The 24,776-nt window shown below is 44.1% G+C and overlaps 1 protein-coding gene across 3 annotated transcripts in view; it reads left to right on the forward strand.

Moving 5' to 3' along the window:
- The window catches only part of SH3RF3 (SH3 domain containing ring finger 3), a 362,642-nt gene that overhangs the window by 148,780 nt on the left and 189,086 nt on the right, over positions 1 to 24,776 (forward strand). For all 3 annotated transcript variants that reach the window (XR_012832907.1, XM_075739178.1, XM_075739189.1), the window contains exons 2-3: positions 16,036 to 16,311; positions 24,548 to 24,643. Coding sequence is in view for 2 of the 3 variants with exons in the window: in XM_075739178.1 (XP_075595293.1) it covers positions 16,036 to 16,311; positions 24,548 to 24,643 (372 nt within the window). In the remaining variant the exon portion in view is untranslated. The remainder of the gene's footprint in view (positions 1 to 16,035; positions 16,312 to 24,547; positions 24,644 to 24,776) is intronic.

The raw sequence follows: 24,776 nt of genomic DNA on the forward strand, positions 1-24,776 counted from the left end.
GTGCGGTCCTGTTTTCTTCCTTGTGCAGTGCATTGTGCTTGTCTCACAGCCTGCGGAGTCAGCTCGGGGAGCTAAACCCACAGACACGTCAACCAGGAAAGATTGCCTGAAGATGGGCTCACTTGTGTCATATCACTGCATCCTGGGCCAGTTCTTTCTAAAGCTCTTTCTTCTAGGTCCTGTTGCTGAGAGAGTCAAGGGGGTTGCAGCTTTCTCCAGCAGCTCCCCAGAGGGGGATGTCTCAGAGAGAGACCACTTGACTGCATAGCACTTGCTGCTATTTCACAAAATGTACTTGCAAGACTAGTCTTCAGAGATATGCTGAGGTCACATGACGCATGTAACTATGAATAGATTTTTGGAGGCGGTATGATGGAATAATTAGGCATAATGAGCGGGAAACAAAGCTTAATTGGTTTTGATGTCACGGAAATACAGGATGTAGTCTTTTTCAGAGTACACTTACTTACATTTTTCCCGAGCAATACTTAACTCCATACTTTACCCCCCTTTTTTTGGGTGTCTCGCTCCCATGCCAGAATCCACTGTCCTAAAATGGTCACCTAAGCTTATCACCCAGTGAGAAGAGTTAGGGCAGGCTGGGAGCCTGAAGGGTTAGCCTGCCGAAGGAGAGGAGAGGTGAAGCCAGCGTGCTGAAGTAGCTGCTAGGGAAGTGTTGAGGATGTCAGTATGTCTTATTTCTGCCCCTCTCAGGGGCCAAAGCCCCTTCTTCCTTTTGAGAGATATGCCCTAATCCTTCCTGAAGTTAAGTGCCTAAAACCTGTCTTTGAAAAGCAAAATGCTCTTTGGTTTTATAACATGGCCAGAGTAGAAGCCAGTGCTCCTATTTTATACAATATCCCACTGATTATAGCATTAGACCAGGGTAGAGGCACAGGAGTTCAATTCTATTCTGAAGGGATTTGAAACCATACAGAAGACGAATAAGTAATAAAAATGTATACACCAGCACTATTTTGCTTTGATGTTAAGTCTTTTTCTATTGCTAATATGCAGTGTATCTAATTGTAAGCCATTTCTTTATCAGTGGTGAAAACTATTTCAGTAAAAACAGTTTATTTCACCAAGTTAGACAGTTGCCTTCTTAAACCTGAAAAAGAAGTGCCCAGGCATCCCTTTATTATTGGTTTGAATTATTTATATAGTATAGCATTTTACAAGACATTCGAAAAACAAATGCATCTCATATTTTAAATATCGCTAGGTGGTAAAAGATGCACGCAATGCAGTGTAGGATTGCTATCATAGCAGTTCCTCTGGTGTCACTTGCCATGGAACTTGACTGTGCTGCCACCACAGTGACAATCAGGAATACTGTCATTATGGTCAGTGGGGGAGCTCTTGATTTATTTACATTCATGTAAGCAAAGTCAGAAGCAGGCCTTGGAAAACGTTAAGGTCATTGCATCTAGTGAGGTGTAGCTGCAGTTTTCAAAATGACTGCACGACTTTGCAAGATAGGGTTTATGAGCTAGCTTTATATTAATAGCAAATATATGTGAAATATTTTCCCCTTTGATATTTACAGGCCCATATTTTCTTACAGAAAAGCAGGGGTATTAGCTTTGTTGTGCAGCTTTGTTGATGTCAGATGCAGGTGGTGATGATGCAGATGTCTAACTAACTGGGGCAAAATTTCAGTGCTGGTTGCTTCCCCTGGCCATTTGAGTCCTGAAATTTCTGAAGGTAAAGCTGAGCAACATCTCAAAAATTGTACCTGAAGTCAGGCAGTTTTGCCCAGGAATCAAGTATTTGCCACCAAGACACACAGAGAGCAGAAAGCTGGGAAGGAGACGGTGGGTAGGGAAGGGTAGGAGTAGTGCTGAGGCTCACCCACCCCTGCCCTTTCCTCCAAAATATCTGAGCATCAGCCGCCCCCAGATGAAGCCATCTCCGGCTATGCCTGGACCTCAAGGGGAAGGGAAGGCTTGCAGGTGGCACTGAGCACGCCAAGCTGCTCCCACGTGCCCTGTCTGACCCATGCCAACAGGCTGGTGAGCCCAAGGCCGTATCCTGTGGCGTGGCACGTGCAGGGCTGTGGCTCTCAAAAACTCTGGAGCTGAGCACATCTGCGGCTTTAACTGCGCTCTGTGGAAATACATCCACAGATGATAGAGGAATATGTCAAATATGTCAATAATACATCAGGATATTGAGAGCATATCAAGTCCTTTGATGCTCTTCACCTTGGAGAAAAGTCTGTCCTCAAAACAAGTGAGCTGGCTGTAGCGGCAGAGACCTTGACACCCAGACAGCAGGGCTGCTGCTTCATCACTCACACACATCCTTGCAGATTATGCTGGGGTTTTGCTAGCTGTTTGGGTTTTTTTCTTGTACTCCATTAGCACCAGTGCTTAACATTGGGTACTACTTACTTCAGGTTAGCCAGAAATTCAAACACTTAAGTCATTAATATCAGTGTCTATGTCAGAGGGCTAATTACATCTCAAGTATTTTTTTTTTTTTTTTTCCTAAAGACATTTTTCACCCAGATCAATGACTGGTGATTATCTAGTCTTAAATCGGGATCCTATTATGTGAGATATAGAAGATTCTTTTGACTACTCCTGAAATGTATGTAATAATAATAGCCATAGAGAAGAGTGAAATGTAGCACAAGCATCCTGTGTGTGTCCCTTTAATTAGAAACCATGCAGAGTTTGAAATCCGAGGTGCTTCCAAACATGTGTAGCATTCATTTTAATCATTCCTCAGAGTGCAGGAGGAAGCATCAATTAAATTCAGCATAAGAGAAACTCCTGGGAGTGGGTGCAGGAAATGAATTTTTTTAGTACCATGATGACGATGCACAGGGACAGAACTTTGAAAGCATTAACCTGAAAAAGGCAACAAGGAGCCCCATAGTAAGTCAGCAAGCAGCTATAGCGTCAAAAGATCCTTAAGGCATAATTTTGACCCATATTCTGTAGATAATCAACTTTCCTCTCCCCAAAGGGGATTTGGGAGAATGACATAAAAGCACGATTTGCATTATGAAGCGTTGTATCTTCCTTGATGTTTTCCTTGTCTGCTCCATCTACTGTTGCTTCCTAACATCAAACCGCGCAGAGGTTCGCTCCAGCCAGGGAAGAAACTGAACTGCTCCTAATGGGAGCCTGGCATAGCGGCGGGGGGGGACCTTTCCCACCACGGAGGAGACGAGGACCGACGGCATCGGGGTGCGAGATGCTCTCTGACCTCTTCGGTACGGCGAGGCCGTGGGAGGTGTGGGGCAGCCCTCTCCTCCCACCGCCCGGCACTCGTCAAAGCCGGAGCTGATTAAAGCCCTTCTGGCAGTCAGCTGGATAACGTGTGGGAAGGTGCCAGTCTGTCCTGTCAGCACGACTGAGGCTTGGAAGTGATTCCTAATCGTCTTTGTGAGGAGAGCGCGTGTCAGTAAATTGTAGCTAATGAGTCATTTCGGAGCGAGGGACCTGGATGCAAGGACAAAGCAGAGGGCAGGGTGCGGGGAGGCAGGCAGCCTGCGGTACCGCTAAGGAGAGGGCAGGGATCCCAAAAACTAAGATCCTCTTTTGGGGAAAATAACAACCAAAGTGGCACTTTTGATAAACTGAGCTGAAAAGCTGTGATTTAAAAAGCATGGATTTTTCTTTTTTAATGCATACCAGATATTTTAATATTATTAATTGTGGCAAACAGGGAAAATAATCTCTAAATTCCTGGCAAGTAGGACGGTACGTTCATTTCTTCAGACGACATAAGCGTGGAGACCCCTGATGTGCTCTTACTTGAGAAGGTCCCCGACAGCGAAGGGGCAAGGAGGCTGCTCACACAGCGCAGATGTGGATGAGCTAACTCCTCTCATGCTGACATTTTGAGCCAAGAATATTTCAATGTTAGCATCTCCTAATGCAGTTTCATCTTACTGGCTATAAAGCCTGTCCTGGTGCAAAAGAAACCTCTGCGATTCTCACATAACTATGAGAAAAGAGTCATAGCTGTTTTTGTGTAACAGGATTTGTGTGGGCTCTTGGTAAGGGCACGCTGCTGATAAATAAGGTTCAGTTGTAAATATTCTCTAGTGACATGGGAATTTATCCACCTATTGAAGTTTACAACTGAGCTACCGAGGAAACATGTTCTTTAGCTCCACTGTGTATGCAGCCCACGGTGCATTTATCAAACACCCTGTCAGTCCAGGGAAAGCACAGTTCAGGTAATACAGTATTTATGAAACTGTTAATACTACCTCAGAAAGTTCCTATAGAGTATCTTTTTTAAAGCTGCCTTATGAAAACTTTGGGCAAGGGGAAAGCAGAGGATGTATTTTCAGTTTTATAGTGTGGGGCTCTGCTCTGTGGTCACATGCAGTGAGGAAGACACAACAGAAAGAGGTGCTTCCTAGGCACCGCACTTATTTATCATAAAGCATACAGTAAGAGCAGTGTACGCAAATCAAACGCTATCTTTTGCAGAAGTGTTAGGGTTTAAATAGGATTTTCAGATCCTCCCCTTCATCAGAAATAAGAATTAAGGCTATCTTCTCATACTTCACCCATTCACCCACCTCAGTTTACAAGCCACCCTGCCACCATCGCTGTTAAATACAGAGGTTCTTTGGGTGAGCACTTTTTCATCCCATTTCCGCATCAGAGGGTCTTCATGGTCATCTGTCTTCTGGTGCCTCTCCCATACTCCCTGGAAACACTGGCAGTGGCCCTGCTCGCTCCCCTCAGCAAATGCAGGTTTCTGTACAGAGGAATGATCCCAACATGGTCCTTGAATAACCCTATGTCACCTCAGAAAGATAAATTTAAAAATTCCTTCATTTTTAAATTTTTCTGGGTTGTTTAGTTTGAGTGCTGGAATCTGGGAGCTGAGGCTGCCGAAGTGTCTTGTGTTGTTTCAGCCGCTGGTTTTCTTGATTCTCGGTGACTGAAATGACGGGAGAAGCTTTTGCACAACCTTTAAGTTAACGTTTGCATGAAGGGAGAGAGGAGAGAGATTTTCCTGGTGTGCATTTATTTATATTAAAAAAAAAAAAAAAAAAAGTCTCTTCTCCACCCGTAGCAATCCCGGCAAGATTCGCCGGAGTGGGGCTCCCTCTGTTGAGCTCTGGGAGCTTCGCCAGATGGTAAATACAGCTGCCCGGCTCCATTTTTGGGGGCAGGTTCATCTCCAGGCCCTTCTTTATCCCTCACCCCTCCCTGCGGTCCACCTGAGAGAGAAAAAGCTGCAATGGAAAATTCGCAGCAAAGCAGGGTCTGGGAGTGGGACCTCTGAGCTGTGACCTGCCTGCTGTCTGCCAGGAGGAAACCCAGCTCTGATGACTTGTAGCAGAACTGGACCATAAAGTCCTTTCTGGGGCGGAGGTGGGAGAGGGTTTCTGCTAAGGAAACGCTTGAGTCACGAGGCAAGGAGCCAAGAAGAAAGATGTGGAAAGGCTGGAAAGCAAACCAAAGGTATTGGGCTGGGTGGCAGAGTTACAAAGGCACCACTGGAAAATGTAAGCTGTCCCGTGCTTTGTCAGCTTCCACCAGGAAAGATCAAATGAAGCAGTTACAGCAGAGATTCACGCTACGGGCTTTTATGCAATACTTTTTACTATTTTCCCCAAAACGTTCTTTTTTCTTGCCATGACCTACAGCTTAAAGAATTGTGTAAAATTCCAGGGCTGTAAATGCTGCCATTGTGGAGGTGAAGGAGTCTGAAAAAACATACAGCTCTCAAAATTGCACAGTGGGCTGACTTAACTCGTTTCTTTTACCAAAAAAATGAGTGAGGGCTGAGTTCCGTCAGGCGGCTGGGAAAGCCAGGTCGTGGTCCTGACCGAAGCAGTGTTGTCTGGGGAGTAATCAGTGAGAGATTTCATGTTTATTTAAAGAATTTAAGACACATTTTGAACGGAGAGCACAAGGCAACCTAAAACATATAACTGCCATAGTGCCTTGAATATAAGGTTTTGGTTTGTGTTTCTCCATGCCCTTGAGGGAGCTCCTACTTGTTTTACAGCGTGTGTCTCTATTCCTGGCTCTGGCATACTAACTGTAGCAGACTTCACTGTCTTTCCTCCTTGAACTGCTCAAGTAGCACACTGCAGTGAGATTGCCAATTTAAGTTGCAGCAGCAGATGGTTTTTTCTGTTATTTGTTTTCTTCTGTCTGAACTCACTGCCAGCTCCTGAAGCCCTCACTCAGGACGTGCTCAGTGGCCCTTGCCTTTACAAGGCAGTCAGTCAACGTGTATTTAGTCTGGTGGTCTCTCATGTAGCCACATTGCATACTTGGGTTAGAAGCCAACCACGCCCTGGGCTGCATCAAAAGCAGCATGACCAGCAGGTTGAGGGAGGTGATCCTGCCCCTCTACTCCGCTCTTGTGAGACCCCACCTGGAGTACTGCGTCCAGCTCTGGGGGCCCCAGTACAGGAGAGACATGGAGCTGTTGGAGCGAGTCCAGAGGAGGGCCATGAAGCTGATCAGAGGGCTGGAGCACCTCTCCTGTGAGGACAGGCTGAGAGAGTTGGGGTTGTTCAGCCTGGAGAAGAGAAGGCTCCAGGGAGACCTTATAGCAGCCTTCCAGTACCTGAAAGGGGCCTACAGGAAAGCTGGTGAGGGACTGTTTATGAAGGAGTGTAGTGACAGGACAAGGGGTAATGGTTTTAAACTCAAAAGTGGGTAGATTGAGACAAGATATGAGGAAGAAATTTTTTACAATGAGGATGGTGAAACACTGGAACAGGTTGCCCAGAGAGGTTGTAGATGCCCCATCCCTGGGAACATTCAAGGTCAGGTTGGTCAGAGCTCTGAGCAACCTGATGTAGTTAAAGACGTCCTTGCTCATTGAAGGGAGTTGGACCTTTAAAAGTACCTTCCAACCCAAACCATTCTATGATTCTAAGTACTCTCAGCTATTGGGTGGGACATTTAAATCAGGTTCTCCTCTGAAATGATTGTGTGCAGCAGTCGGTCCTTTCAGCAGGACCTCTGTACAGCCCTTAGGATCCAGTGACTGTGTTCTGCCCAAAAGGACAGATTCTCAGAGCATACCTAGGCTTTGTAAAGGCTATGACCAGCACATGAGAGGTCACTAAATATTTTCCTTGGTAGAGGCTGCCAGCCATTCAGCTTTGTTTCAGAGGAGATTACTTGTAAGATAAAACTCTGTATTGTATAGGAATTTTCTATACATCCACTCCGCTTCATCAAGATTAACTGGATTAAAGCGGTTTAACTGAAACCAGAATTTGACCTACAATGCCAGCAGTGTGTTGACAGTACCACTTATTAAAGAGCACAGAGTCTGGAAGGTTTCGGGTTTTGCAGAACATGAGGGACTTTGTGCTGACACGGTTAAACAGCTGGCTGGTGTTACCCACCGATTCTCTGGGCAGCGATAGCTGAAAATTCACTGCTTAGAAATCAAACCTGACCTTGCAAATCATGTGTTGTTTAATAGAAGTGCATGTAGTTTGAGAATACTTTGTTTTAAACAATGTGTTACTGGGAAAAAGATCTTTGAATGTGTAAATATTGATGGATACTGAGTGCCGGGTTGAAGCAAAGTGAGATGTGCAGAAGCTGTGAAGCTATTTTAGCTGCAATTAGAAAATCAGATGAGCTCAGCATGAGACGTTCTTGCATTCAAGTTTTTAAACTTTCTAAGAGAAATGGTGTTGCCCTGTAAAACTGAGCTCTTATTCTGGTAAAGTAGAGGATCGCAAACGTACCTACGTGACAAGCTGTGCAGCGGAAAGCCTGCCGTTTCTTTCTCAGTTGTGCTGCAGGCATCACCTGCATTTGCCAAGGGAAAGTTTGAAATATTTTTTAATCTTGGTGTGTACAAAGATGGACCTTATAAGGTAAAATGCAAGTTGGACCTGTTTGCCATATAAAAAAATAACCTTGGAAGATGCTATTCTCTTTAAAGAGCAGTTTGTATTCCATTCGCCCATCACTGAAGAAGATTAGAAACAACTTTTGCTGTTCTGAGGTGATGAACGTCCTTGTTCCTTGTTTTTTGGGGAGCAATGCCAGCACGCTAGAATGACGCTGTACCTGCTCGCATTCCTTTTGTCTCATTCTGCTGAGTGTTTCATGTGGTATCTTCACGCTAATTGAAAAAGTCATTTCTGGAAATGACAGATAGGCTCCTAAGCTGTTTGGGCACTTCCTCTCCATGTATAAAGCTCACCTCTTGGGAACGCCTGTAGTGTTCCCAAGACCTCCTAGTACCTCAAAACAGTTTTGGAGAAGCATTTCACCTCCTAGTCCAGGTAGGAGCTGTGCATAGCTCAAGTACGTATTGCCTGCACATGTCCTCAGTTGTCACAAGGACTGCAGCCCTCCACAGCACCATCAGCCAGGACAAGACCTAACCATTATGTCCAAGTCCTTAGTTAAATAAAACAGCAGAGCTTTAGTTAAGAAGTTTTATTTTTACTGTGATTAGCTACTACTTATATGGCACTATAAATAAGCATGATACTTTCCAGGATTCAGTTTTTGTTCTTCATGGCGCTGTTGCTATTGTCAGCTTAACTACTTTTATTCTCAAAGTTGATTTTAAAGAGGTTGTACCTGCAAACTGTGATTTTTCAGGCTCTTACTGATGGATGAGCTGACTAATACCATGTTGCTGGTTTTTGCCTTTGCTACTTTGTGCAAAATTAGATTCTCTTTGATCAATTTTCCTATTATTAGCTTTCCGTGAAAGCAAATGCTGCAGTGCCACTGTCGTGATTTGTCAAGCCAGGTGACCCGGGGGTGATAGCTCTTCTGAATGGCTGTACGTTAGACAAACCATCCTACATGGAAGACAAACCACTTTTTAAGAGTTTTTGCTGTGAGATATAATGATGATTTATGATCTGTCATCCTGAAAGTTCCTCTTGGGGACAGAAGCCACTTAAAACTCTGCAGTTCACGGATCTTATGGTGGTATATGTTTGTTATACCTGCACTGGCTGCAGTCTGCCCCAGCCTCGTGTTTCTTCAGCTCATTGCATGTGCAAGTGTTCTTTCTTGCTTCCTAGGGCTGACTAAGAAGAGATGTGTTTTAGGCACCACTATTGATTTACGTGAAATGTGTTGCTCTGGAAAGGTGTTGAACCGAGACCAACTGGGAGGAACAAGGGGGCAGTGCACAGCCCTTGCCGCCCTTCACGCCGTGGCCTTTACCATGCCTGGCAGACAAGGCTGCCATTGCCACCGAGATGCTTGTTGGGCTTACTACTGACTACTCTGAACGCCAGACTGCGTTCCACTTTTCCATCCCAAAGGGATCCAAGCAAACGTTTCATGCTCATGATTTAAGTTGCTCTCAGCCGATTTGAATGGGTGCTTTCAATGCCAAGATCCGGGTGCTAGTTACGGGGAGCACCCCGTCTCCTCCTCAGCAGTCCTGCTGATGGATGCTCCGCCACACAACCCCTGTCCTCTCCAGCACAGCTGCTGCGATTTCTGCAAAGCTGTTACGGATGGCAGGAAAACATATGCTGAAGTGCTTCCCAGCCGGCTCGCGGGGAGCTTCCTATGAGCTGGAAGGCATAAATGCAGTCCCATGCGTCGCCACCAAATCTTTGCTTGCACAGACTGGGAGATTCGTGTGATGCTTCAGAGTAATGAGGCAAAAAATGAACAATATGCGTTTTAATTATTATTTATGCCTTATAGTAGTGGTTTGTGTTTAATTATAGTTTACCACTGAGATGTGAGTGCTTTTCATGACTTTTTCCTTTCTGTGTCTTTTCTTCTTTATTGACTTTTGATTTGCTTTGGATGTTTACACTTGGTGGTACTTCCCGGAGATAAATGTATACTCATTCATTCAGAGGAACAGACTCTTCAGATGTGTATTTGGAGGACAGGGGATATGGAGGTGTTAGAGAAATTTGAAGAACTGCAACAAGCAACAGGCCAATATGTTTTGCTAAAATGAGTTAAGTATAGTCTCAAAAAAAAAAATTACTGTATCTAGCAGTGCTCTTATCAGACTGTTCCAGCAGCTGTTTTGCTTCATCTATTCCTGCTTCACCTCTAGTTCTGACTATGAATGAGACCCATGAAGCGGAAGCAAGGAGGAGTTAAAAACTCCTCCACCTTTTGCATTTCCCCCATTCTTCATCCCCCTGAAGCAGGGGTCAGGTGAGGGTGCTGCTGCACTGGGCAGGCAATGTTCACCTGCCTCTTGTGGGGAATCCCTGCATGCAGGGGAAGCCCTTGCAGCGAAAAGGCTGAGGTTTCCCTTCTCTGCACGGCTTGAGCTGCACAAGGCAAGAGCTTGGGTGAGGGAGGTTACCCTTCAGCATTAACATGGCTTTCACGTGGCAGAAAAACAATCTTCCTCTGGTCTGCTGTTGCAGAGAGGAGCTGTAGCTGGAGCCTCAAGAGGCTTCTTGGGTTTCAGGAATCTGAACACAAACTTGGTTTGAGTGAAGGGTTCCGTCATAGCTTTTCTGTCTGGGTTTAGTAGCTGGAGGCCTTGCCCTTCTGTATTTTATTTTTGAGTTCTTATAATGCAGTGTACTGATGTCAAGGAATGGTCTTGGACTTTCTTCCTGTGTGTTTGTGAGCCAGCAAATCTCTCCAGCCTCTCTGACGATTTTGGCCAGCCTCCCTAGTTGTGCACAGACACAGAAACTGAAGGCACACTCATCATAGACATCCAGGCTCTGTTTGCTCTCTTGAGAAAAACTGGTTGCACGGGGAAGCTTTTATTTTCACTTCCCAAATAGTGTGAAGTAGGCAAAGTATGTTTTGTAGGCACCCACACTATACTTTGAGCAAGCGTCAGGCCTTTTTCAAAGTAGTGACCTCCTTCATCAAGTGTCGCACGCAGAAGCTGGCAGGCTTTGACCCATGTTGGAGCTTGCGTTGCTTTCGAGCATATTGGCAAAATGTGTCTTTTCCATAACTTTTGAAAACTTAAAACCTACTCTACCTGTGCAGCTCACGCTCTACAAAGCTTTCTACTGGGAGAATTTATTGGAAACAAACATGTTTGGGTTTTTTTCCCCTCCTTTTGTTCTTCAGGATACATAATGAAAAATTCTCCAGCATTGCCACTTAATTGCTTCATGGCTGTTGTTTGTCAATTTGCCAGCAGGTTTCTGCTTAACTGCTGCCATTTGACATTGCTGAAACACAAATGCAGAATGATTGAGTTGCCAACATATCATTAAGTCTTCTGCAAGGGGGGTTTTCAGCATATTAACGCTTCAGGCTTTTACGTCAGTATTGATTGCTGAAATAGAAAAGAAACCTTTGGTAGTATTCAGCATCGTGCCAACGCGCATTTACTGGCAGGAAAAAGAAGCTGGCCGTTGCCATTGACTGTGACTTCATCCCTTCCTTCCTTCCTTCCTTTCTTTCTTACATTCTTTATTTCTATACACACCCACACAGAGTTTTGAAATTTAATACACATCATAGCCGAATTCCAGTTAACCTAACAATAAATCAACAGGACAAATCGATTTCTTGATACAGTACAGATTTAATTTTGCAGCCGCCTGCATTGCATTATGCCCAACCAGATTTCATGGCAGCTGGGAGAGGCGTGATGGCAGGCATCCCTCAGAGCAGGAGCGCAGGTCAAGACCTGCTGACTTGGAGGGAGATGGTGGCGTGGTGGTCTCTGCCAAGCTCCTCACGGGGTAGCTAGGCTGCTCCCATGTTTGTCTCTGGATGGAGGGGTGGCTGTTGCGGAGCCAGGCACCATGGGGAGAGGAGCAGCACGATGCTGCTGGGGCCAGGCTGGGAGAGGGAGTTTCCCTCCCGGGACATAGTGTTGCAGAAGAGCAACATCTGAGATGGGAGCGTGGCTGAGAAAGAGCTTCAGCTGAGGAGCAGGGGATGAAGTGGGTGGGGAGGGTTTGGTGGTGTCCACTGGCTGTTGCTGCAGTGCCCAGGCGCAGGAGCGGCTGAGCGGTTAGCTCTGCTAAAGCAAGGAGCAAGAGGAAGATGTAAGCGCTCCTGTAGTTGCTGGAGGAACATCTCTATGTGCTTATCATGGGCCTCCACCAAAACCATTGCCTGCCTCTGCTTTTCTTTAGTCTGATCCTTTAGACAACACTTAGCAGCCTGTTTTAGGTGAGAAGATATTGTAAGAAGGACCACCTGGGCGTGCTGAAGATGATGGTGTCTGACTGAAATGCTATTGCGTGGAAGAAAGAGCTGAGGAGAAACAGGGCATGGGGCAGAGATTCTGAACAGAAAATGGGAAGAGCATTGTCTCTGTCAGGGCTTGGGGGGGTTTGCACATGAGTTGGAGGTCAGTCCTGGCTGATCCCCTTCCTTTTGAATTGGGGGAGTCAAGTGAAGAAAAGGGGGATCATTAGGCCAGAAGTGCACTGCACAAAGCTTTGGCAAAGAGAGAGATAATCATAGGAAGATTTCTAAGAATCACATAACTGTTGATGGGGAGTGACATTACAACTAGCAAACAGCAGTAGTGATCATCTTTCTTCTCTTTCTGAAATATGCTTAATGCTCCCTCCTTTCAGGTGTAGTTAAAAGGAGCTTTCTGAATCTGATTTGCTTCTCACTTCCAGATTAACCAAAAGTAGGAACAATAATGGGAAACTTCCCAAAATCTGCTTCTTAGGAACCAGGATTCATTAATATAATCTGATCACTGAAAATCCACTAAAAGCTGGACCTTTTGGCCAGAAAATATCAGCAAGGAAGCTTCAAGAGTTTATTTTGGGGGTTTTTTTATTTGTGATACTGAATTTCTCTCTTTGGTCGATCGGAGCAGACACTTAGAGCTTTAGAATGGGAAAAGTAGCTTTATTTGAAGAGGGTTAGAGGACTCGGCTACTTCTTTACCTCTCCTTGGGCTGCAATAAATGCAAGCTTTACCTGGGATGCTTAAATCAAAATGGATACTTCTTGCCTTACAGAAAAGCTGGGAGATATCTCAATTACAGGAATTTTTCTATAGGAGGGCGCCTTTTCCACTAAAAAACATGTGCATTTTAAAAAATACCTCTACAGATTTTTTAGTTGAAAAGCTGTGGCTCAGAGTTAGAAAAGCTGTAGCTGGTAATTGAAACATTTTATTCTGGAAGCACCTTTCCGCTGGCGGTTGTAGTTTAAGTACGTTGTGGACAGATCTTGTCTCTGGAGGACAGTCCCCAGATGACATGGTCCATAACTAAGCCCATAAAAGAGAACAGGAACACAAGCACCTAAACTGCAGACTCCTGGGGTGCCACATTAGGGTCTTCAAATAAAACAATGCCAGATTTCAAATTACAATTTTTGTATTGCAGTTTGTTTGTTGTGCTTGAAAGTTTGTATTTTCATCAGGTTAAGGTAAAAACGGGCACCTGAATCATCTTCTAGCCAGCTCAATTAATCAGTAATAAAAGCCCAGCATGTGTTTCATAAGAATTTCATTGATGATGTGTGAGACTGAATAAAATCCAGTTTGTTTTTCTGTAGCTCTGGGGGCTTTTCACTTTTAACACATGAGGCTTGGGAAGAGAAAGGGGTTAAAAAGTAAAGTGATCTGACCTTGAATTGCTACAAAGATCTTGGGAATAGGAAGGCCCCGTCTAGGGTAAGTAATAGGGAGCGTGCTTGCCAGGCGTGTGCCCGGATCAGCAGTGGGTCAGTGTGCACCTGGCAGAAGTCTTACTCGGTGTTTGATAAATTGTCTTCTCCCAGCATGAGTTAAAGTAATGAATCTTTTATTTCTAAATTACTACAAGGCTCTGTAGTCTTTCAGCTTAATTTTTTTTTTTCTAGTTTCAAATAGGTAATGCAATCTATGCCTTACCTAAGGAGTTTGATGGTACTGTAAGCCTCATCTTTAAAATGCTGGGGAGGAGGGCAAGGCTTTGGTGTCAAGGGAAATAACCATCCTGGCAGAGAGAAAAATATCAGTAGGATGCTGCCACTGATTTGGCAGAGACTGTTTGATGCATACTTTGTTAGTTGGCTGTTGATTTTCTTTTCTGTTTTTACGCTTTTTTGGTTATTTTCCAAAATACTGGTCTTTAACTGGGTACCTTAATTCAGATAGAGCAAAATCGAAAAGAATACAGAGGAAAAGAGGAACTGTAAATTGGTAATGAGAAAACCAAGAGCTGGGGACACATCTGAATGAAATTAAATCCCCATCCAAACAACACGGATAGCTCTCTGTAGAGCTGTGCCTGTTTGACTGCCTCCTTCACTGTGTGGCGTAGGCAAGAAGATCTGTTGCACATGCTTTCCAAGACCTGCACAGCTACTAAAGCCCTTCCTAATAAAATGAGTAAGTTAACGCCTGTGTGTGAAGGTGCACTCAGGAAACTTACTTTTTGAACAGCGTGGTATCTGCCTGCCGCAGCGACCATCTGGCGCCCAGAAGCAGCCGGAGGAGGCTGCGCTGGCAGGCGGCGCAGACGGTGGGCTGGTGCTTCTCCTCCTCCTCCTCCTGCCGAAAGATGCAGGTGTAAGAGCATAAAACCTGCCCTGCCAGAGCAGGTCCATTTAACGCACCCATCGGGATTGAAAAATGCCTCTGCTTGTTGCTTTAACAAATACTGTAAAAAGTCATCCCAGCATCTCATTTTCTGGCTGGGGTGGGGAAATGGAGTGTTTCTGGTGGGCCACTCCACCTTCTCCCTGCGGAAAGCATGCGAGTGCTATCCTTATGCACAGGAATGTCACCCAGAAGTACAGGCATAAGAAACACCCTGGGAGAATACCAGGGTATTTTATTAAACATGCTTTTACTTTTTCATTGGCCCTATAGGATATCCCATCGACAGCCAGCGTATAGAGCAGAGAACAGACTGGCATATATATGCAACAGAAAACCAGGTCATTTTTATAAATACATCTCTGAAAAAAAGATTTTTATGAAAGGTTGACTTTACAAGACCTCTTTAACATCCCATGTGGTATGTGCTGCTACATATTTGTGCTGAGGCTTGCAAGCTGAGTCTTAGCTCAAGCTAAATAAAATAAAAAATAGCATAGGATAATACAGTGATACACCTTTTGTCCCCCAGTATGGGTTAAAGACCTATTACAGGACCAAGGCAACAGGCAGCCGTGTCCAACACAGTTACCCCCCGCTCTGTGGGATTCAGCAAGAAGGGGAGTAAGTATCCGGGGAGGCCAAGGGCTGCATAAACCAATACTTCCACCAGAAAATTGCCCACACAGTCGCAGCCTGGGTGAGACAATCTTGCACCGGGCCAAAGTGAACTCTGGGAAGAATTCTTCACAATCAAGTAGTTTCCATCAAATCAATTTTTGTGTCACACCAAACTATTAACTTTTTAGGCTTTTTTTCTCTCATGTTGTGATTTTTTTTTTTATTTCTTTCTTTAAATGAGAGTGAAAGCCTCAGAGCTCTTTTTAGTTCTAAAAGAAAGATTGGAGGCATTCTGCCTATTCTGCTTTTCCACAGGGACATTAATTCATAAGCAACAAAGAACATTATATCTGTTTACAGTAGCCCTCAGTGAGCAGCATGAGACTTGGGGATTTTGAAAGAAGTAAGAGTATTTGGTTAATGAATCAAAAGCTAAACTAAAAGCTTCAAGCTCAAAAATATTTGGAGTTGCTCAAACAAATGCAATGAAAAATTTTCAACTTGCCAACTTTTAGAACCATATGAATCTTCAAGCTTATTTTGTTTTGTTTATCTTCTGAGCCTCAGAAACTAAAGCATCCTTGAAGGTGAAAATGTCTTATATTTTACCTTTAGGCATGTCAAGTTTTACTTGTTTAAACACATAGTCTTGCTTGCATAGGATATTTTGCGAATTAATAGATGCTGCTTGATGGTGTAAGAGGTACCGCCGGTTTCAGAGCTTCAGGAGAACTGCAGTGCCGGCTCTGATGTAACGCATTTATCTCCTTAGTCTTATAAGCGCACACATCCTAGTTTTCCTGTGAGATCCAGGGTACAGCGTTATGTAGCAGTCAGCTGCAGTCATTGGGGTGGTTTGGTCATGGATGATCAGTTTGATTCTAGCTGAAAGTGATTTTAAGAAGGAAATTGGTGCTGGCTCGAGTTTGCTTAAAGATGTTGCGTATTTTGTTTCCCCAGAGTGTTTCTCAGCTTCCCTATGGCAAAGCTCTCTACACATATGAGGGAAAAGAGCCCGGTGACCTCAAGTTTAACAAGGGGGACATCATCATACTGCGGCGGAAGGTGGATGAGAACTGGTATCATGGGGAGCTCAATGGGAACCACGGCTTCTTCCCCGCCAGCTACATCCAGTGTATCAAGCCTCTCCCACAAGCTCCACCTCAGGGCAAAGCACTTTACGACTTTGAAATAAAGGATAAAGATCAAGACAAGGATTGCCTGACCTTCACCAAGGTAGGGGAATAGTTTGGGGTTTTTTAAAAAGAAAAGTTTAGAAACCTGCTTCTCTAGGGACTGATGGGGCACATGGGGTGCTGGCAGCCGAGCCTGGAGCACAGTGGTGCTGGGACCATTGGGACATCTGCCTGGCCTCCCTGTGCTCCATTTGTTTCTTTAAACTGGTTTCTTGCATGAGAAAATGAAAGTCCTTGCACTCAGGCAGCCTGGTGGGGAACTGACGGGGCTGAATTTCCTTTATTAGGTGGGACATCCCTTCATGTAACATGCTGGAGGACATTGACTTCTCCCAACTTGCAAATCCTTCTCCCTGTGGAGGCAGAGTTTGTGTGGTGGCCCTGCAATGTCCCGTGCACCAGCCATGCTGCAGGACTGGGTGGGCGTAAAGCCTCCCCTCGGGGTAAGCCCCGTGTTGGCATCGTTGGGAAATTGCTCCCATTTTGTCTAAAGGAGAAGCCAGTGAGACAGTTCGTGCCATGTACAGCAAGGCTGGTATAAAGCCAGTGAAACTCAACAAGTAGAACTGGCTACACACTTTCTGAGAACATTTTTCTGTCTAAAAAGCATACATTTCATCTGCATTGAAATGTTTTGCAAGAATGACTCAGTTTCAGAAAAAATCTAATGGAAATGTGTGTTTTAATCTTCCTTATTGAATCAGATGTTCCAATGTTTTAAAATGCCATTCAGCTTCAAAATGTGTATTGCTTCATACCATATACCAAATAGCAGCTGGAATACACTATCATTGTATATCACGGTATTTCCTTTTTTAAGAACATAAAGACATTAAAAAGCAGACATTAAAAAAAAAAAAGTCTTTGTTTTCTTAAAACCAAAATGTTTAATAAACTCCATTTGGAATGAGAGAAAACTGAGATACTGTAATTTCCTTTGGATTTAAAATGTCACGTTTTCCCTTTCTCCCCCACCTCCCCACCTGCTTTCTGTCTCCCCCTCCCTAGCAATTTGTGTTGACCTTAGATGGGCTTCATGGATATCAAGAAATCCACAGTAAAATAAAGCATATCCCCTAATGTTAATTTATGGCACTGAATGCCATGGAGAACCTGTTCATTGTCATTTTCTGTTTTATTTCAGCTGTCTGTGGTTGTTATAGTATCACATAAAGTAATAACAGTTATGCTGGAAATGAATATGAAATAGATGATAAAAATATCCTTCGCTAGGATTTTACTGACCTCCCCTTTTGAGGCTACTTATTATAGCTGAATGAATTATTTGCAGCATATAATTTTCTCACTGAATGTAACATCTTTCTTACTTGTGCAACGTTTCTCGGCAGAATGCAATTTCCTAGAATGTGTACTTTCTCATATTTATTTAACAAAAGATTTGTAAGCACTTTTGCTCCATAGCAAGTGAAGTGTTTGATTGCAAACACTGCAAACCCTGCAACTACCCAGCCTCCCTGGAGCTGTGAATCTCTGCGAGAAAGTGGGCTGCTTGGTGAGAAGCAGCAGCCGTGCACTAACAGAAAGTTAGCCAGAAGTTACCTCTGAGAACCAATCAGTAAATATATATTTGCTGGTGCGTTGTTTTCCTCGCTGCTTGCCCAGAGGTACAAAGGTGACTTCTCTGAGAAGCAATCTTCCTTGTCCGCTTAAGGTATTCATTGCTTGCTCGATGTAAGAAACTTCATTGGTATGGCAGGCAGTTGTGGTCTTTTTTGTTAGAGCATGTCCTTTCCTCAACGCTTTTGTATTTGATATATTTGGTGCCATATATTAGTATACCTCCTTTACAATAACTGTCTTTGTATACTGATAGTTCTCATTTTCTTGGCTGTCCAGTGTCATTCTCACACGGAGCATTTGTTTCTGCTGCATAGTTCTACTCTCAATCCCTCAATTTTCCTTTTCTTCACCCCTCATGTTACTGTCTGCATCGTTTTATCCATGATGACTGTGTTTTCCCTAAGGGGGTTTGGTTTCTCTTCTACTGCTATTTTTTTCTTTAGTTCCTTCCACTACACACACTGTCACCTTGTAACTGTTTTTATGTCTTGCCTATTGTTCGCCCTGACAGTGAATAATCTATTTTTCATCTCGGGACTTTACCATCATGTTTTCATCAGTTTTCTCAATGCTAATTTTAGCTGTCACCTGCACTGATGAAGGTTCCTGTTTAGCCCAGATTTTAGATCATCTGCTGATGCAGTCAGTTCCTCTGCACAGAGTCATGAGCACTGCATTACTCTAGATGTGATATGTCACTCAGAGCAATATTCATCATTTGAATGTCTCAGTTTGCATCTGAAGATGCAGGACTTGATCTCAATTTCATTTACACTATTTGGTCTTTCCTCAGGTAGAGGGATTGCATCGACATACCATTTATACAAACTAGTATAACCTATTTGTGTCTTGCAACTCATTTAATGCTACCAGACACTTGTAATTGGATTTTACTTATAAACATATAATAAAGATGACTTCTCCTCTGAAGAGGAACCTCAAGAAGCGAAATCAAAGATAGGGTTCTTCTGTATCTTTGTTGCTCTTTTGCTGGACTTTGCTTTTTCCCATCCCCTTTGTTATGATGCAGTCAGAACATCTGTTGGTGCAGTAAAAGAAAACGAAGGATTTTTGGGTTTTCCTCTTACTAGGTTTTTGGTTTTGTTTTTTAAATTAGAATGTCCTGTTGTTCCAGAGGTGGATTGCAAGGAAATGAAGTCTGCTTTACACTGATCTTCATGAGCAGTGCTGCAGAGGGCTTCTGCCATTTTCATCTCCTGTAGACACAACACTGTCCCGATAAAAGGCCAAAGATAAATCATAGAATCATAGAATCATAAATCATAGAATCATAGAATCATAGAATGGTTTGGGTTGGAAGGGACCTTAAAGATCATCTAGTTCCAACCCCCCTGCTGCGGGCAGGGACACCCTCCACTAGACCACATTGCCCAAAGCCTCAGCCAACCTGGTCTTAAACACTTCCAGGGATGGGGCATCCACAACCTCTCTGGGCAACCTGTTCCAGTGCCTCACCACTCTCACCAGTGAAGAATTTCTTTCTAACATCTACTCTAAATCGACCCTCCTTCAGCTTAAACCCATTACCCCTTGTCCTGTCACTACACTCCCTGATAAACAGTCCCTCACCAGCTTTCCTGTAGGCCCCTTCAGGTACTGGAAGGCCACAATTAGGTCTCCCCGGAGCCTTCTCTTCTCCAGGCTGAACAACCCCAACTCTCTCTGCCTGTCCTCACAGGAGAGGTGCTCCAGCCCTCTGATCAGCTTCATGGCTCTCCTCTGGACTCGCTCCAACAGCTCCATGTCTCTCCTGTATGGGGCCCCCAGAGCTGGACGCAGTACTCTAGGTGGGGTCTCACAAGTGTGGAATAGAGGGGCAGAATCACCTCCCTCAACCTGCTGGTCATGCTTCTTTTGATGCAGCCCAGGACACGGTTGGCTTTCTGGGCTGCAAGCACACATTGCCACCTCATGTTGAACCCCCTATCAACCAACATCCCCAAGTCCTTCTCCTTGGGGCTGCTTTCAATCCATTCCCTGCCCAGCCTGTAGTTGTGCTTGGGATTGCGCTGACCCACATGCAGGACCTTGCACTTGGCCTTGTTGAGGTTCATGCGGTTCGCACAGGCCCACCTCTCCAGCCTGTCAAGGTCCCTCTGGATGGCATCCCTTCCCTCCAGTGTGTCGACCACACCACACAGCTTGGTGTCGTCGTCAAACTTGCTGAGGGTGCACTCGATCCCACTGCCCATGTCACTGACAAAGATGTTAAACAGTGCCGGTCCCAGTACCGACCCCTGAGGAACACCACTCGTCACTGTTCTCCACTTAGACATTGAGCTGTTGACCACAACTCTTTGAGTGCAACCATCCAGCCAATTCCTTATCCACCGAGTGGTCCATCCGTCGAATCCATGTCTCTCCAATTTAGACACAAGGATGTTGTGCAGGACAGTGTCAAATGCCTTGCACAAGTCCAGGTAGATGACATCAGTTGCCCTTCCCTTATCCACCATCGCTGTAACCCCATCATAGAAGGCCACCAAATTTGTCAGGCATGATTTGCCCTTAGTGAAGCCGTGTTAGCTGTCACCAATCACCTCCTTATTTTCCATCCATAATCAAATATAATAATTTTGTATATAAAACTGTGAGGGACAGAGAAACCTCTGTCTTGAGTATCCAGTGCAACAAACAAAGCTCCAACCTGTCATTCTCTTACACCAAGTAGACTGCTTCCTCCAGTTCCTCCTCCCAAAGTGTGTAGAGGTATAGGGGCCTGCCACTGATCTCTCTTCTGCAGTGGCTGCAAAACGGTAGAACATCCCAGATCTGCAACTTAACATGTTTTTACTCAGTGTTTGGCAGTGATCAGCCAAATCAGTGAGTTAGCAGTTGTTTTGCTCTCTGTAACAATGAGTTCCAACCTTGTGTCAGCTTTGCACCAGTTTAAGTCCAGTAGCTTCAGAAGTGTTACTCCTGATATTCACTAGTGTGGTTGCAATCAACACGTGGCCTACAGAGTCTCAATGCACGCCCTTGGGATATACTCGTTTAACTCAGTGTTCTAATGTCTCCTTATGTGATACCCCAGTTGAGCCTGGGCTCTTGCTGTCTCTGTTTTTAAAAAATAACCGATCCTCCCTTGGCTACACATGCTCTGGTATGAGCCTTGCGCAAGAGGACTCCGCTTTCAGCTATAGTGGTGCAAATCTGGAGTAATTGCATTACTATCTATTTGTGTAGTTACTCCAGCCTTAGACTACGTCCAAATTCAGCCCACACTTCTGTTTTGGTGTTTGATCATCTTTTGCATGCATGAGTTCACACAGCTCTTTGAAGGCGGAGTCCCAGTGGTACATGAGTCTCAAACCTGTTGAGGTAGCGTCAACTGTTTCCCGTATTTTATTGCTCATCACATTTTTAATCACATTAATTATTTATTTCCTTCATTTTCCAACACTTTCATTCCCAGCCCACAGCAGCATTTAACAAATGTCGTGCCAATCTTGGAGCCATCACATCCAATACTGGTTCCTGGCTGCAGAGCAGCATCCCAGCCCCTTAGCGCTCAATTCCAGCAGCGTTTGCTGTTCACAGAGGGACCAGCCTGGCGGTGGCCAACGATTGGGATTCTCGCACCAGCTGGCAAGTGTGGGTGGCAGGCGTAGCAAGCACCACGCGGTGCCATCCTGCCATCGCTGAGATCTCCCCAGTGTTCTAGATGGAGTTGTTATCTCTGCAGAATAGCAGGCGCATCTGCTTTGTATTGCTTCGTTAATGGCCGTTAATGACTAGAGTAAAAATCAGGCTGTGAATCATGACTGTTATTGGACACAATTTTGTGCTGTTTTCTCAGCAAAAGGGTTCATTTCTCCGTCAATCAGATTGCTTTTTAAGTGATTTATCTTTGACTTCCTTTCTGATAATGGTTATAAACTGGAACAGCAGGTCCCATATGCCTGTCACGAGCCTGCCCGGTCCTGATGAATAGAGAGAGACTTGAGCAAGTCAGAGAGAGCAAATAATTAGAGACTTTAGCAACAGGCATAAAAAGAGCATGAGGTATCTTTGTCAAACTACAGTGGATACCATTGTCTGTTGAAATGAGATTTGAGCCTTGGATTCCTTTATGCTGCCTGGAAATTAATTTAGTACATGTGAAATAGTGAAGTTCAGAAAGTTGAAGTGGTATGCCAAGAGATCTGTGGCTCTTTACTATTCATGATCCTTTTGGGAACCTTTCTAGGAATTTATAAGTAGCACGGCTATCCAACTAACTTAAGGTACTAAAATAGTTCATGTTGAAGCTTTCACCAGCCCAGTGGATAGAATGATGTCGTGGGCTGCGAATTCAAAGAAACTTTATATTAATAAAGAATTTCAAAAGATGTTTCGGGATTTGCTGTAATTCCTGGAGATTTTCAACACTCTTCTGAAAACGAATTCTGTAATGGAAAGCATTCTCAAGGATTTGCGCTTTGCGCTCCCACAAAGATCTACATTTTGAATGTCAGCATATCTAGGGACGTGCGACTATCTGATTTCTCATGTATGACCACACTCAGCAGCCAGACTTGGCAAAGCCAAACTAAAATCAGTGTATGGAAATGCTTCCCGATTTCATAGGTCCATAGACAGTAAAGTTGGAAAGGATCTTCAGAGGTTACCCATTCCCTGCCCCGTCCTCAAGCAGGATCAAGGCAGGATAAACCTTTCCTGCCAGGTGCCTGTCCAACCTGCTCCAGGGATGAGATTGCACAGTGCCTCTAACAAAATCTAGTCAAGTGCTTCTGGGGTTTTACAGTGTAAAAGTTTTTTCTTAACTTCTTATCTTACATGTGTATGTGAATGCATATATACACATACCTTTTTACATGCACGTACACACATAAGATTGCATATGTATACATAAACATATATTGAAAGTGTAGACCCATCACACTTCTAGTTTTTAAAAAGGCTTTTAAGAAAATAGCTGAACAAATATAGAAAGTAGGAACACTCATAGAAGGTTCTTGAAGCGATACAGTCTTCTATTTTCCTCAGTTACTCCTTTTACCTAGATTCTAAATTTATGATAATCGGTGTTTTGTAAGATCATGTGGAAAGTTTGCAGAAACGTATTACTGTCAGTTCTTTACACAGATCAAAAATGGTCCATGCAGACAGGGCTTTGGAAGGGAGTGCTATCTGTTTCTTCAGGAAATTAAATGCACAAATTCTTTTTGCATCCTTCCAGCTGTAATAAATAGCTGAAGGACTCAGTCTGTGACTGTTTCTCTGAGCTTTCCCCTAATGGATCATTCAGATGAATAATTCAAAGGAAACATTTAAACTATTTCAAAGGGCACATGTTCAAAATGCACATGTTCAAAAACTGCAAAGTACATCACATCGTTGTTCTGGTCATTTCCTATCAATGTAAATCCATGGTCTGAACATCCTGGATCAGGAATTTGTGGGTTTGGTTTTTTTCTATGTGAGAAGCATCTGCAAAAAAACCAGCTCCCCTTGCCTGACCAGTTAATATGGATAGCTTGTTACATGGAGGGTGACAGACCATACGTAGCTCTTATTTTCCTAGAGTGAGTAGTGAAAATCAAGTGAGAACGGCAGGGAACTCTGTCTCACCTTTCTTGAGGAAGACGTTTTCTTCATTTTTATACATTTCTGCATAGGAATGGAGGAAGATTGGATGCCATGAGAGAACGAATGGCATCTCAACAAACGTCACTTCACAGCTTCTCTCAGCCCACTCCTTTCCTCTGGCCAGAGGGGATCTGAGCACGCAGGCTTTGTAGCAAGCAGAGCTGGCTCAAGGCCAGGTTTAGTATGACAACCCCAGCAGACGGATGTGGTAGCAGAAGTCCATTGACAAGTTGAGCAGCTCAAACTGGAAAAACTCAGGGTTTTCTAGTCACCTGAGCTTTTGTAATATGTTTCAGGTTTTAAGTCTATCAAGAGGAACTTTGAGCTGCATGAATCTTACTTGCACGTTGCTTAATCTCCTGTTTTATAATCTTCAGTTGAGATTTTTTTAAGATTCCTTAGATTAACTATAATATTAAAATGCCTTTAGTTTTAGAAAACTTGTATCTAAACTGAAGCAGATCCAACAGTTGAATGCAACTTTACTATGTTATCCTTTGATTTTTTACCTGCTTTGTACTTTCACCTCCTAATATTTTTTTTTTTAAAAAGGACAACTGACTTTCAGTGCATCAGCAGTGTAGGCTGCTTGCTGAGCACCTCGTGCTATACCTTATGCTTCTTGCTGGAAGTGTTTCCAAGACTACCTGTGCTCTCCTCATGCTTCTCTTTGAATTTTCTTCTGGAGCAGCCAAACATTGCAACGGGCTCTCACAAGCACAGCGGCAGCTTCATGCTGGAGAGTTTTCTCCTTTGGGTTAGAGGCATCAAACTGTTCTCCCTGTCCCTGCAATGAAGCCAGGAGTTAGCTATTCCACCCGCTGCACCCAGGCCCTTGGAGCTGCTGGCAGCCGGAATGAGCTGCACCGGTCTGCAGGGTGCTTCAATGCACTTTGGATGGGATGCCTGGGGCGGGATGCTGGGCCGGGGATGCTGCTGGTGCAGGATTCAGGGAACATTTTTACCTGGCTTACGGCCTCCTCTGTGTACTCTCTCCATAAGCTGTTGTGTGGGTAACTAAAAACTGGCATCTTTCTACTGAAAAAAATCTGATTATGTATTTTGTATATCTCTGATTTTAGGATGAAATTTTGACAGTCATCAGGAGGGTAGATGACAACTGGGCAGAAGGAATGCTGGGTGACAAGATTGGCATTTTTCCTATCCTCTATGTTGAGGTAAGTTCATAACAGGTGGTGGTGGGTGCTGGTCTTGACGTCTCATGTGTTTTTTTGTGCCCACAAAGGTAGGATAACCTTGAAAATTCTTAAATGAGAAAGAAAAATTATACCAGAATAATTGAAAAGGGAG

The sequence above is a fragment of the Balearica regulorum genome, chromosome 1 (assembly GCF_011004875.1).
Source record: "Balearica regulorum gibbericeps isolate bBalReg1 chromosome 1, bBalReg1.pri, whole genome shotgun sequence".
Taxonomy (NCBI): Eukaryota; Metazoa; Chordata; class Aves; order Gruiformes; family Gruidae; genus Balearica; species Balearica regulorum.